Source organism: Cryptomeria japonica, chromosome 9 (assembly GCF_030272615.1).
Source record: "Cryptomeria japonica chromosome 9, Sugi_1.0, whole genome shotgun sequence".
NCBI classification, from domain to species: Eukaryota; Viridiplantae; Streptophyta; class Pinopsida; order Cupressales; family Cupressaceae; genus Cryptomeria; species Cryptomeria japonica.
This window is the reverse complement of record NC_081413.1, coordinates 639,643,461-639,658,781: the sequence shown is the minus strand read 5'-3', so window position 1 is coordinate 639,658,781 and position 15,321 is coordinate 639,643,461. Positions and strand designations below refer to the sequence as shown.

General features: G+C 34.2%; 1 protein-coding gene across 2 annotated transcripts; it reads right to left on the bottom strand.

The window, feature by feature from the left end:
* Window positions 1-158: 158 nt before the first annotated feature.
* On the bottom strand, window positions 159-5,772 carry LOC131046099 (protein NO VEIN). Of its 2 annotated transcripts, none has more exons than XM_057979767.2 (4): window positions 5,328-5,772; window positions 5,000-5,158; window positions 4,689-4,899; window positions 159-4,372 (listed from the first exon to the last, which is right to left on the bottom strand). In XM_057979767.2, exons 2-4 carry the CDS (start codon window positions 5,051-5,053, stop codon window positions 3,567-3,569), a joined length of 1,071 nt encoding a protein of 356 aa, XP_057835750.2. In that variant the 5' UTR covers window positions 5,054-5,158; window positions 5,328-5,772; the 3' UTR covers window positions 159-3,566. The 2 variants fall into 2 exon arrangements, with proteins under 2 accessions (XP_057835750.2, XP_059067209.1); XM_059211226.1 differs by having other exon boundaries at window positions 4,689-4,834; window positions 5,328-5,764.
* Between the last annotated feature and the right edge of the window lie 9,549 nt (window positions 5,773-15,321).

Below are 15,321 nucleotides of genomic sequence, written 5' to 3'. Positions count from 1 at the left end.
AGATAAAAAATAACATAAAATTATTAACACATTCTTATTATTACAGTCCAGCCCTTCTAATATTTTTGGGGAAAAAAAAACAATGTGAAACTATTTTAAAAACCTATTTCAAATTTATTAACTTAAAGCCATTGCATGCTATGATTCATTTTATGCTGTGTTTTCAATTCATCAATTATTATTGAATAATCAACCTGAATCAAATACACTTTTCAAATCCTAAAAATTCCTTTGAAAATTATGAAGAGAAGGCTTATATGCCTCTGCACGACATATTTTTTAAAACTAAAATAGATAGAGAAGGCTTATGTTTTCTATGGAGAGACATTGCCAGTGAATTTAGTCTTTGCCTCTGAAGAATTTCAAGGTAGCTGCTCCTGCAATGGCCCTGACCATCTCAAAATCACATTCATCAGCAGAAGAAGAGGGAGGTTTCTCACTTGTTAAACCTCTGCATTTTCCTAATTCCAAAACTTCATCACCAAGTAAATTTTCCAACTTAAATGGCATCATTTGGCAGCTTTCATTGGCGCCCACAACTTCTGAAACTGTGAGCATTTTAAGGCATGCATCCCCTGTCACCTTCATGAGATTAAGGTCTGAACTGCTTTCTGGCTGCTCTTTATCTGATGATTCTGAAGGGAATAACTTTCTCACTAGCTTAATCTTCAAAGAACTGGGTGTGCAGTCTTTCATATTGTCAATTGCTTGCCTAAAAATTTGCAATCTATTCTCCCATCCTTCTACAAAATCAGGTGAAAACTACCATGCTGACTTAGATGGCCCAGCTGATGTCCCAAAATTGTGCGGTGACTTGGCTGGCCTAGCTGATATCCCAAAACTCTGTGGTGACTTAGCTGGCTCAACTGATGTTATAGACCTTTTCCTCCCTGATCCCTGATGTCTTCTTGGTTGATGTTGCCCAAGAGAGTCTTCAATTGGAAAAAATTCTGAAAGGAAACTCTCATCTTCTTTAAAAATTAGGAGGTTTTTACGCTGGAGCATATCATTGATTGCATCAGTATCAAATCCTACAATGCACCCAAGCTTCAACGTCTCACATAAACCTGCAATAGGATCTGGATGTTCTGATAATAGACCTTTTGAAACTACCTCAGCAAATTCAGTTGCCAAAGACATTTTTTCCTTTTGGTTGTCTGGATCACATTTCTGTATCAAGATCCTTCTGATATCTTTTTCCCAACGCACAGGAGAGTGTGCAGCAATTTTAATGTGCTGTGTCTGATCATCTTCAGTTATTATTGTTAAGTGTACATGACTGCAAAGGGTTTAGCGGCTTCATAAGCTGAAGACTCCAAAAGAGCTCTTACTATTTGATGCCTTCTATATCTCGACAATTTGAGGGACGGATGTGCAAGATATCCAAGGATAATCATATACAGACCTTTTCTGAACAAACCCTCTCCTGTTTGAACCCTGCGCAAATGGATGTCAGTTGAAACAGACACCTCCTTTTCCTCTACTGCTTTCGATAGTTTCCGAGCTCCAAGAGAACTCATACATTGAGAACAGTTAGTCCAATGGTATTTTGGGATCTGGATGGTTAGGATGCCAAGCAAATTTGACCTTTGTAGACGCTTTTCTGAATAACTCTTTCAATCTTAGGTCGTCGGGAATGAAGGTTTCATGAGGCACACATATTTGGATATGTCCACTGCTTGTGTGAGCTGGAAACTTTGAACCTTGCTTTGGTAACAGTCTTTTTATAGCTGAAGGGGATTCCCTCCAGTGCTTTAGAATATTCCTCCAAACTGAACAGCATTCGGGCTCAGTTACTACATGATTACTCCTTATCCAGTCCAGCCACAAATTGCAGTAGTCCTCAATCCTGGGACGTAGAGACACACCAAGGTGGCTAGAGAAAAAGGGAAGTAGAGTGTGTTCATAAAACCTATCTAGGATTTGTAGCCTGCCATCGAAGAGGCCATCGTCATCATGGACTACACACATTTCTGAATCCTTCCACACACCTGCAAGCCCACCACTGTATGGAATTGGAATCCAAATTTTGAGAGAGCTGACGTTACTAGGCCGCCAATGGAAAAGGTGAAGATATTTGTAAAGCCTTGTTATGACTTGAGTATCTCTGTGTGTTTGGACTATCTTGGCAACTTCTTCACATCCCATTCCAAACTCAACAAACACCCCAATCCGTTGGAGGACACCCTTGAATTCATTCATGTTCCTGCTGCAGAAACAACAATCTAAAAAGGATAGGTCATTTAACTTTACACCAGCCGATGACCATTCAATATTGTACAAAAAAGATTTATTTGGAGACTCATAACCTCGGTGGGTTTTTAGCCATTTTCCTTCCATGATGCTACGTTGGAATCTGTTGGGCATGGACTCACTGCAGACCTCAGTCAAATATTGAATCCACTCTAAAAGCAGAACAGCTTGATCTTCACCGATGGGGGAATTAACTGCAGGCAATGGAGCATCGGGGGGTTTTAGGTTGAAAATGTCCATTGCACCAAGACCGTTTCTCATAAACAACTCAAGTTCATCCCCCGTTTCCCCTTTTAGTCCACTTGCATTGGCTTTCATGTAAGCAGGTTACAGTGCAACAATCCCTTCTGCAGCCCATGGATTGTCTCCTATCAGCTTGTGCCATTTGCCAATAAATGCAGACACAAGTCTGGCTTTGCAACTACTTACTATGGATCCTGAATCACTGACTACAGGCAATTCTTTGCACAAAGTGAGCATTTGTATTGAATCTATATAACCATTGACAGACGAAAAATGAAAAAACTGAGCCACACAGATTATGAAGTCCTTACTTCTAGATGCCTTAGCTTCTTCCAAAAGCTGCTTACTAAAACTTGAAACAGAAAGTTCAGAGATCTTAGCATATCTATCTAGCGATTCTAGCCATTCCCGCAAGTTGCAACATTGATTGTTTATAAAAGCTCAAACTCGTCATGGCCATCTGTGTTTCATTTTGCTCGAATTTGTAATGTGCAGCATTTCGCAGCTCTTTATTACACCTCGTCAACCATGCAATATCTCTTTCTTCCGAGGAAATGTATATTTTGCTTCCCTTAGAAGATATATCTAACAAACTTGCCCACCCCACACCATTGGAGTCATTGTCAAACTTAAAAAGAAGCAATTGCTGGAAAGAGCTTCGAATTCCTCCATTCCAATGTTCAGCAATAAAGCAAAGGAGTTGTACATATAAATCTTCAGAGAGATCTGCTAGCCAACTAGGGGTACTTCGAATGCATGTGGAGTACCAGTCCTCATGCACATTGCCCACTCCCAAGAAATCCAGAGAACTTGACGGGTTGTCAAGGCATGAGTGTATTATGAATACTTCAGTAGACCACAGTGCGTTTGGCTTTTCCAAGCCTTTTTCGGTTGCTGCGTCTAGTATTTTTCTAAAGCCTGCAAGTATTTTGCAAGCTCGAATGGGTGTGCAATAAACATTTCCAGGTTCACATAAGATAACTTCTTCTGTCTTGAGCTTGGCTTGGATTTCTCTCCAAATTCGTCTTAGTTGCAGATAAGAGGGAATATTAGAAGGGAGGTCCCTGAAGCTATATGATCTCGCAGAGGGATGAGCCCCTGTCACACTCTTCAAAAGAGATAAAAAAAGCTTCACAAAATATTGAGGGAATGCAGTCAAGAATCCCTTGATTCCACTTGTTGTCCCAAAGAATTCTTTCCCTCGAGGACGCCAACAAAAAATCTGCTTGAATTATGAAGGGCAATCCTGTGACTATTTCTGTGGGAAGAAATGCATAAATACCAGCACCTACCTTGTTGCCTCTGGTAACTCGATGTTCGCGGGGAAAAGCAAGTGTTATCACCCAATTGTCAATATCTCTTCTCCCCTTCACCCGGCTGTTCGATTTCACAGGAAATCTTTGCCTCCACATGTAATAACTGCATTCTCCATTCGGTTTTCCATTTTCCTCTGCCGATATATGGAGAATAAATGATTCACTTCTCTCACTCTTCACATTCTGAAATGCTATTTCCTGAGAAACAGAGACTGCATTCACCCGGGGATTTTGATTTTGGCCATCTTCACGGACAGAGAGTCTTTTAATTTTGGACATAAACAAAATGACTTCTGGATGAATGTTAGCAAGCTGGTTCTTCACCCCCTTCACCTTCTCCGGGCGTAAAGGGAGAACTTTAACACTATTGGGAATCTCACCTTGACATTGGCTACCATATACCATTTCGAGATCTTGAATATTTGGCTTGTCGATCCACTCTGGAACTATATACCCAATTTTGACCCCAGATGAAGGGATTTCATTGAATCGAATTTTATACCCGATGCTGAAAATATACGGCTGGTTCGTGACCAAGAAAACACTCTTGAACCCAATTCCTGAAATATGATATATCCTTTCAGAGAAATTCAAAAGGAAATATAAAACATCACCATTCATTCAAGCAAACCAAGATGCAACCTCTATTTAAAATTATCTAATGGAAACATTTCGTAGTACTTGAACATCTATTCTCAATTAGTCATTTGAAGGATCTCCATCATCCACAACTAAAATTAGACAGTTCCTATAATTGCAGCTACACAAATTTTATAAACACTATACAAAGGATTTTAAAGGCAGACCTTCCTATAATTGCAGGAAGACAAAATTTATATACACTAAACAATGGATTGTAAAGGCAAGAACAGATACCTTTCTCTCCAATGTAGCCTCCCTGTCTTTTACCCTTCTTGGTCGATCGTCCGACACTGCAGAGGGATTCGATGTTTCGGGGAGTGAAGCCCTTCTCATTGTTAAACACCAACAGAGTAGCAGGGGCACCCGCACCAGTCACATCTCTGCTCGTTACCACAAATTCCAATGATGGTTCAACATCAGCTGCATACTCATTGTCTTCTGCATTCTGCCAAACCAGAAACACCCAAACTCCAATTTTGCAGAAAAAAAAAAGCAATGTCAATTAAAAACAGAAACAACTTGAATTATATCACCCAGAAAGCTACCTGTATGAGTTCCATCTTTGGTGTAGAGTTCTGCTGAGAGATTTCTAACAGCATGATGAAGAGCTTCTGTAATTGGATTTTCTTCTCCGCCTATGGAAAACTTATTTCTTCTTATCTCTTCAATATGCTCACGGGGAGTCGCCATTGCTAAGTGCAGAACTGAAAAGTCCCATTAAACCCAACAAATTGGACGAATATATTATTAAAGAATTCAAAGTTCTATTAAACCCCAATATATCATTTAAGAATTCAAAATCCTATTAAACCCTACAAATTAGGTCTGCACGCACATATCCAGGGAGAGTAAAGAAAAGATAACACATAATACCTTTTATCTTGTTTCAGGATGCACCATCATGGCTCTTAAAATCATAGATGCAGTTATCAAAGATAAATAACAATTGAACTGTCCGTTTACTGCGCGACTCTTCAAACTGCAGTTTAGCTCCAGTTGGCCGCGGCTCTGTAGCAACTCCAGTTTAACTCAGTAAACAGCAGTTTAATTGGAAAGTTTTTCACCATCGCTGATCAAACATCCAACAGCCGTTCAAGGAGGAAAAATCAGCAGTTCAACGAGGAAAAATCAGAAAGAAGAGATTTTTGGATTGAACTAATTTTTATTTTTCTTGCTCCATTGCAATCATTTTTTATGCAACTCTGCGAACCTGCTGCATCTGTTTCAACCATTGAAGCAGAAAATCAAGATTAATTGAGATTGTTTTGTGAACTTTTGTTATTCTCTGTTAATTTCTCTCAGAAGCCCCCAGACTTCTCCCAATACTTTCAATTTTTTTAATGTAATTTCAATATCATATTAAAAGCGTATGGCTGTTCACCACAAGGTCGGAGGTTCAAGCCCTCCTTCTAGCGACTTCAAAATAGAGGAATAGAAGGAATTTTAATCAGAATTAGATTAATAATTCAAAGTAAATAAAAAGTGAATTTAAGAAATGTTTTTTTTCTTGGTCCCATAGGCTGTTCAGTGTCAGCAAAATCATTCATTCATTCATTCATATAAATTCGCCTTGTAGGCATGAAAATTTATCAGTGATATGTGGCACACTTGGTGACATAGGACATGCTTCATTGAGTCTGAGTCTTAGTCTTATTGGCTGTAGTATTTACCTATTTTCAACATAATATGACATAAATTCACATTAAACATACTTGAGGTACATCAATTGTGTTAATACTAGCACTTGTATCAAAAAGAGGTGCAATGGTTACATCCATAGAAAATATACTCGCAAAAATAAAAATTGTCTTTATTAATAATAAATACTTATAATATAAAATGAACTGATTTTAAAATGTGATTAACTAAACATGATGGTGTGCAAATAAATTTAAAACCTTAAGTTGCACAAAATATTTATATATAGAATTTTTGTTACAATTTATGAAAACAATTAATTTTAGAAATTGAATACATTTGTTGTGGAAAGCTGAGATATCTTCTTGACAACTATCACAACTAAAAAACTATACAAAATTTTGTATTATTGACCTCAACAATATGTAGACTTAATCATGTTGAGGTGTATCAATGAAGTACTGCAAAAAATAGTCCACCTTCTCCTTGAATCATAGTGTCTTCTCACAACATACAATTTAGAGTCCAGTTTGTCTAGACACAAATTTCAAAAAGAAATGGCACTTTTTGAAACTTCACAAAAAGTCCAGCATGAACCACTACAAAAAGTTGTTGACTACCTACTTGAATCATTACATCTTCTCACATCATACAATTTAGCATCCAATTCGACTACACACAAATTTGAAAAAGCAATGACACTTTTTGAAACATCTCAAAAATTTCAGTCCCTCAATGAATCATGATGCAGCAAGTTCAAGTTTTGAAACATTTTTCAACTTTTAAGTATTACTCATCTTTATATCCTTTACAACTACTACATCAATTATATTGCTTTAGTATCATATCTACAAATTGGAAAGCCAAATGGTTGTAGTAGGTGAAGTCGTGGATAAAAAAGAATGGTTTCTTGCCCCATGGAAACCCTTGTTATTTTTTGCAAAACCTCGAATTGAGTCGCTTGTCATGGTTTTGACGAGTTTTTCTTTTGGGACTTTGTATATTTGGCAGTTCAAGCATATGTATGCAACGATTTCCATATTTATGCTAAGTGAGAGAGTTTAGAGGGCTCACCCCAAGTATGTCATTAGCGAAAAACTATAAAAAGGTAGAATTGTTGCTTAAGTATTTTGTGTACATTATTTGTGCCTTTAGTAGGGGATACTGCATTCTTTCCTTGACAATCTTTCCCTAATTTTTTCCTCAAGAGTAGTACATTTCAATTAATATAGAGTCTGTAAGTTGGAAGTGCCCAATAAGTTGTATTGGATTCGTAGAATTCTCTTTGAATTTTTTTCCTCAAGAGTAGTACATTTCAATTAATATAGAGTCTGTAAGTTGGAAGTGCCCAATAAGTTGTATTGGATTCGTAGAATTCTCTTTGAATGTATGTCATTAGCAAAAAATAATAAAAAAGTACAATTCTTGCAAAGTATTTTGTGTCTGTTATTTGTGCCTTTAGTAGGAGATATTGCATTCTTTCCTTGACAAGATTTTCCTAATTTTTATCATTACCAAACAAGAACACAAACATGTTATCAAGCTTTACAACAAGGAGTTAGACAACTTGTTGTATGTAAGAGCATAAACACATGTACACAAAACTTCAATATCCAAGGAATGATTTATTTACATATATGTTGAGATCATAATGCCATATGAATGTGATGATGAATTTTAAGTTTCTTATGTCCTTTAGGTCAATTTTGTTAGTATTATCCCTCAAATTTAACTATTTTTTTTATAGATAAGCTTTATGATAAATTCTCTAGGCTTTGTTTGATTGTCTTGAACTAAAGTTTAACATGTACTAATTTATTCTTTCTAATGCTTGTCTAATTGATCCCAATACATGCAATTTAATACAAAGCATGTTTATTCCCCTCCATTTAAATTAGATACCCTTCAAATTCTATTTTCCCAAGGCATCTTTGGATGACTCCATCTACCAAATTCACCATGTAGTTCATGTGAGTTGGATCTTAATATATACTTAGTTCTACAAATTTTATTTCCCAAGGTATCTTTGGATGACTCCATCTGTCAAATTGACTCTGTAGTTTATACGAGTAAGATCTTACCATACATTCAATTCTAAGAGTTTGAATTTACAACTGATATCATTACTTCTTATAAGGAAAAAAGAATTAACATAATCTCAACCAAAACTACACAAAACATATTTGAATTACACACAAACAGACTTGAACCATCTTCCTTTGAGAATTCTAGCCACAAAAGAAATAAATCTTGCAGAAAAGAAATACTGAGTAATAAAAGGGATATGTTCCGAACATTCATATATTTCCTTGAGACCTTATAGTTCAAAATATTGTTAAAATTGTGAATGAAAATTCAAGTGGGTTAAGAAAGTCTTCAAATTCCACACCAAAATGAGCATATACCAAATTAGTATCTCACTTGGTCGAGACCTAAAAACTACCTTTAGGTTATCTTTTTTAACAACTACAACACAATAAGAAGCTATACTAACCAGTTTCTAAGGTCAATGAAGATTTCTAAATGAGAATATATCATTAAGAGTACTTTCTATTGGAGGAGACTTGAGTAAGGAGGAGCCTACATGACATGTAACAAAATTCAAAAGTCTCTTCATAGGGTTGTATCGTAGGTAAATGATGTCAACTTTTAGTACTGTGGTTTCATTATTTATGCAAGTGACTATTCTAGTGAAGTTGATCTCATGATTAAACCACGCTCTATGAACCATTAAGGAATTTCACATTTGTTTAATCCCATCACAAAAATACGATTTCAAATATGTAATTTTTTTTTACAATTGGATTTTTTAATTTGTTTTTCAAATTTTTTTTTATTAAACTAGTTCATAAATTTGAAACAATAATTTTTTTATTTTAAATATTTTTTTATTTTTTACATTTTTGAAAAAAAATATATGGCATCAACCTACAGACAATTTTTTTCAAAATGATTAAAAAATGATAAGTTTAGGTCTATTTATGATGGTCATACACAAGAGGCTTCAAAGCAACAATTAGGACTAATAATTTTTTTTTAAATGTATTCAAAAAAAATTACCAAGAAATATTCTCACCAATCCTCAGTGTCATACATATCTTTTCCCAGGGGGATTCAAAAAATACTTTTATTTAGGTCAAAATATAGTGGTCGTACATGTGCATGGTATGGTCTTGAAAATGTGACTTTTAAACCATATTTTTTAGACATACCTATTCAAAACCAATTTATATCATCTGTTTATTAAAATATTTTGAAAGTTTTGGAAACTAGACTCCAAGTACTACATTTCATAACACTGAAAGTTTTTAAGGTTCAATCTTTAAGTGCTTCAAATATTTAAATCAATTGTGACAATATCTAGAAATAAGGAAAAACACTTCCACTTGTTGGCCAAAAAATGGACTCAACTTTTTGCACACACCCCTAGGTTTAATGATGGACAAAATGATAACTTACATTAATAACAACAAAATATAGAACAAAAAACTAACAAAGTAGACTGTGTCTAGAAAGAGAGCACATAAAGGAACCTATAACTGCACAAGTAGAGTCTGAAAATAACAAACTGGTGTGCTAGGTGCCCCAATTTGAGGGTTTCTTTGCAAACTAAAAGATGCAGATTCACACTCAAGAGGTCCTATAGAACATTATTTAAAAAATCCAACCAAAAAATGTTTGACATGTGTGTTGGGTGTCCCAGTCCAAATGTTTTTATGTGTTAAAAATCTAAGACCTATAACACTCTCTTTGTCAAATCTAAACTTGCGCACACGAAAATCAGGAAAGAATGGTTGTGGTATATAGGGGCTCGCCTAAGTCAAATTTTGTTTGGTGCTCCCATGTCCACAACAATAATTAATGAAAAAGAGAGTTTTTCCTCAAAAGGACAAAGGCTAAAACAACAATGAAAATGCTTGAATTAAAAAATATTACCCTAGATATAAAACCCTTGGCTTGAAGTTTCACAAAAGGCTTGATGTTTCTTAAAAGATATTAATACATACCTTCATCATGGAGGAAAATATTATGACTAATCATGATTGTTGAAACAAAGATGTGTGCTTCAATGTTCAACTCCTTAATTGCATATTTGTGCTCAAACGCCTTGAGTACTTGATTGAATCCTCATAATATGATCTCAAGAAGACTCAAAGTTTGATTGAGAGAGGGAAGTGAATTCATATGCAACTTACAAGTTTTGAAATTTAATTTTTGGGGAAGGTCGACATTATAGGGTAGTTTCTTGCTACTTGCAAAACTGGCATTCATAATCCAAATTTTGGGGCCAAACTATCTAGATAGGGGCATTGGGCACCCTAGTCCTAGCATTTGGGGTTGAGAAAAAGGTCATGAATAGGGGAATGTACCAAGTTAATGGAAACAGTTCTAAAATTGAGCACAACTAAATATAAAATAGGTACACATTAGGCACAAGCACCAAAGTGGGTCCAAACTAAGTCTGAAATTGTAAAGGGATACAATTTACTATGCTACACATACATATTATGAAAATTAATAAAATATCATTGCAACAATAATACAAATAAAAAAGGGGAGGGACTACTTCTATGAGAGTTCTATATATTCCCTACTTGGAAATCATGCTAGAAATCATAGTCCAATTTATCCATTCTCTTGATTTATGTATTTTAAAGGAAAGAACTATTGCATCACATTCTCTTGATTTATGTATTTTAAAGGAAAGAACTATTGCATCACAGAAAGAAAATTTTGTCTTAAATGAATAATTTTTACTCAATCAAGACCTTTTCCAATTTAATTTTATAAATTTATTTGGCAAGATCAAAAAAAATTCTATTATGGTCTCTTTGGTTAACAATAATTATATTCAAAATCTTATTATAAGCAATATCAATAATGGTTTTTCAATATTTACCTCTGAGACCTATCTTTCTAATATGCTTCCCTTTAGCTATTCTAGTTTATCAAGTCTTATTTAAAATATTGTATGCTTACAAATAGCTAAATAATTTGTGACAAAACATTTTTTTTGTAAGTCCAAAAGTTATAGGGATCCTACTTACCCTATAAAGCTAGTATATAACAAATAGGATGTTTATCTATCCAGAGATTCAAATCACTTTTAGGGTATCTAGGAAAAGATTTGATTATATTTAGGGAGGTTTTCCTTCAAAGTAAATATAGATATCCTTCATACAAATTCTTAATATTAGGGAAAATGGCATAGAGTTGTAGGAGAACATAGATAAATTATTTAGACTTATCAATTTGTATCTTTAATAGTAGCTTAAAGCTCATGCAAACTAAAACATCCTATGTTAATATTTACACATATTAGTTTGTGTTTGTAATATTAGTTTAAGACTCGTCCAAATTGAAAGTGATTTAGAATATACAAGTAGTAAATAGAAAGCTTATCACACTCTCAAGTCACACCTAGAGTAATGCAATCCTAATTCCCCTTTCAATCCTTCTTATGTTTTTTTTTATTTTTTTATTTTTGATGCTCTCCATGTCATCTTCATTTCACCTTACACCCTTTTATTGACTTCCTCCCTACACAATATTTATCTTTATCCCTTTTCCAAGCTTAAAAAACACAAAAACTTTTCCATTTTGCATTGGTCTTCCTATTTCACCCTTCCATGCTATTGTTTGTATTAATAATAAATAGATTATATTCCTTAATCGCATCAATTTCCGAACATATAGAATGCAAATTCAAATTTTATAGATTTAATTTATTTATTCTTAGACACACTATTTAAACTATGGATCACATATATTGCTCACATTTGTTTCCTTCAACATTTTCCTTACCCCTTTCACAAGTTTGATGTGTAGTTATATTCTACCAAGAGCTTGCCTGTTAATGGTAAAATAAATATATAAACTAGTTGATAGTAATATTTAATATATGTTTACACATTTATTAACTATGTAGCTATTTATTAAATATTATATGTTATAAAGAATGTTTAAATTTCAAATTATTCCTTTAAAATGGTAATATTGTAGGAGTTGGATTGTGAACTCCCCACACCCCAAGATTACTTGCAAGACAAAATAACCTTTGAAAAGAGAGAAAATGGCAAGAATAGTTGGCTTGATTATGGATGCTTGAATGATTGATTGAATATAAAATGTACATGAGATGTCTTGCTTATAAAGACAAGATTGAGAAAGAGGATTATACAAGATTATGACATGTGTCTTAATCTCATGTTATTAGACAACTAACTTGACAATTATTAAATGACCTGGGACTCCCAATATTCAATTATGTCAAATGATAAGATTTAATGACGACGAATACCTTCTAAAAAGAATCCCTAGGATCTTAGTAAACTTAAGTATGTGAATAGGACCCACAAATGAACTAATTAGTTAAAATACCTTATTCATACCAAAACCCCCCTTAAGTGCAACTTAAGGAGTAGTAGATTATTATGAAAATGATGTAAAGATGAAGATCATAATGGGTCCCGACTAATAGGCCATGTTAGGTACCTATTTAAAATACAATCTCTCATAAATAGAGAAAATGAGAAAACCCATTGAGACAAAACTCCTCTCAAAAAAGAGAAAAGGATACAATAAAGTGATAAAAGATGGAGAACTTAATGATGCCCCTCATTGATTGAATCCATCAAAAAATTAAAATCAATGATCCCTCCATAAGAGGTAAAAAAGAGAGACTATATATCCCACCACAATGTGTAATATCCTATAGAAATTGTGAGTTCCTGAAGACAAAACATAATCTAATGCTATAAAAAAAAAACTCCCCTTGGGAAGAAGATATCTAACAATGCCCACAAACAACATTTATCCCCTTAGGAAGAAGATAGAACAAGTAAAAATGCAAGGATGCTTCCCATTCTAGATAGGAATTGGTAGGAAGAAGAATCAAAATGAATGATGGTATCTCCAAAATCTAGTCATACGTTGTCAAGTCCCTAGTAGATGATGATGCCACAATCTAATCAAGTACATCGTGAAAAACCAAGAATAAATGAATAAGGATGTTGAAATAATTTCAAAGAAAAGTATGATGTGATAATAGTTATGCCATGAATATCATCAACTAAAAGAGATAAACCCTCAAATTAGTCCTCCAAATTTGAAAGGTGAGAATCCACAAACAAATATACGATATTTGATAAATAGGAATCCCAATCAAGAAGACAATGAGATTCTTGGTACAATGATTCACCAGAAGTTCTCAATGAATCAACAACATTAGATGAATTGCCTTAGTTAAAAATAATGGTGAGAGTCTCAATAAATAAAGGTGTCAACAATTATCTTTGTAGATGAAGAAGAAGCAACTTGATATTTTGATGAAGCATCACATGATGGACCAAATGCACTTTCAAGCAAGATTTGGATTGCATAATGTGAGACATGAGGACACAATTCATGCCCATATTGATTGCTCCCATGACATTTGCATTGACAACCTTTATACATGATTCACTCCTCAAGATCTCCAAACATTTACAAAGATAGAAAGCCTCAACACAAAAAGAAAATCCCAAATATGTTGTATGTTGAAAATAAAGTAATATGATAAAAAGAACACCTTCCCAAATACCAAAATGTCCAAGTATCCTCCAAAATACCTTTCCAATGGGACAAGAATCACTAAAATTAAAAATTGTGAAAGTTACAAGCTCAAGAACCAAAAACAAAGATCTGAATTCAAACAATAATTATGACCTCAAATAGCAAAATTCAAATAAATAACTTGAACCACTAGAATTGTATGGTGTTTTGGCAATATTTATTTTCAATAAATGACCTCTATTAGCTAAGTTATTGCAAAATTAAATAAGACCTACTTTAGGGCCTATGGGGGCAAAAATGACACCTCAAGGGAGCTTGTTTTCAATCACCCATATAACAATCTTTTACATATTGGGTTTTAAATGGTCACCATTATGATAGGTGGTTGGTTGGTAGGAGATAAGTTGCAATCAAGCAATGGTATACCCACACCACCGGCTAGCATATAACACTTGTCCCATGATGTGACCATGGACGATAAGGTTATGTCCTCAAGCATGACCAAATGAAAAATAACTCAAAAAATTTAATTAAAAAAATGTTGTTCATACCATCTAAAGTGACGTGAGTCGATGACCAACTACCATGTATGCATACAAATAGTATGATGACAAAAATGGATGATGCATGGCACAATAAATCAAGAATATGTTGATGCATGTCTATATGGTATGGTTGTACAAAAAATACTAAATAGGGTAAAAAAATCTACTACCCTAAGACAATAATGGCCTATTTTGATTATTTGATAGGTGAAATTTAAGTTTTTGAGCCTTCTAAATGTCATGGCATGATCAGTTTTGATTCAAAGTGCTCCAAAAATTCAGCTACCTCCTAGATCAGACAACCTTCACTATACTTCAAACCCTTGTAGATTTAGCCCAATATGTCAAATTTTGATGAAACAAATGACAATGCTAACTTTCTCTAATTCCCTAGATTGAATTGTGAGGTCTTTGATACTCCAAATTGCACCCAATAATCTATTCAATCCTAATGACGTCTCTTAGATTCCAAAAGGAGTCTGCAACAATGGAGCTCTGATACCACGTAGGAGTTGGATTGTGAACTCTCCACACCCTAGGATCACCTAAAAGACAAAAAAACCTCCCATAAGAGAAAAAAATGGCAATAATATCTTGCTTGATTATGGGCAAAAGCATGGAGTTGTGTCACACTTTGGGCCAACTAAGGGTTGTCCGGCCGGACTCAGTCAAGCCGCGAGGCACCACGTGGCGCTGAAATAGCGTTGGATGTCTGGTCAGATTGAGTTCAACTGGACTCAGTTTGGTCGGACTCCCTTAGTTCAAATGCTTCCATTTAAAAAAAATGAATTTCTTTTTACTGTTAAAACTAAGGTTAGTCCAACCGAACTAGCCTATGTATCATATGATGTGGCACAAAAAAGGTGAAAAACTTTGTAAATCTGAAACTTTTCACTTCTGCTCAATTTTTCTTCAAGCAAAATATTTTTTTACAAAAATCGAAAAATACCCTTTATAGAGCTTGAAGTCACAAATCTAGACATAATTTTTTTTAGTATTTTGATTAATTTTAATATTTTTTATTAATTAAACATTGCGAGTAGCTTTTAAAGTTAAAAAATATGCTAATTAGAAATTTAAAAAAATATTAAATGATATTAGAAAAAATTAAAAAATATATTTTTCACTAG

Excerpts from the sequence above, each read along its gene's own strand:
- LOC131046099 (XM_057979767.2), bottom strand. The coding sequence starts at position 5,053 with ATGCTGTTAGAAATCTCTCAGCAGAACTCTACACCAAAGATGGAACTC. Across the intron at positions 4,900-4,999 it reads CAAAGATGGAACTCATACAG|AATGCAGAAGACAATGAGTA; the intron begins GTAGCTTTCTGG and ends CTGGTTTGGCAG. Across the intron at positions 4,373-4,688 it reads AGGCTACATTGGAGAGAAAG|GAATTGGGTTCAAGAGTGTT; the intron begins GTATCTGTTCTT and ends ATCATATTTCAG.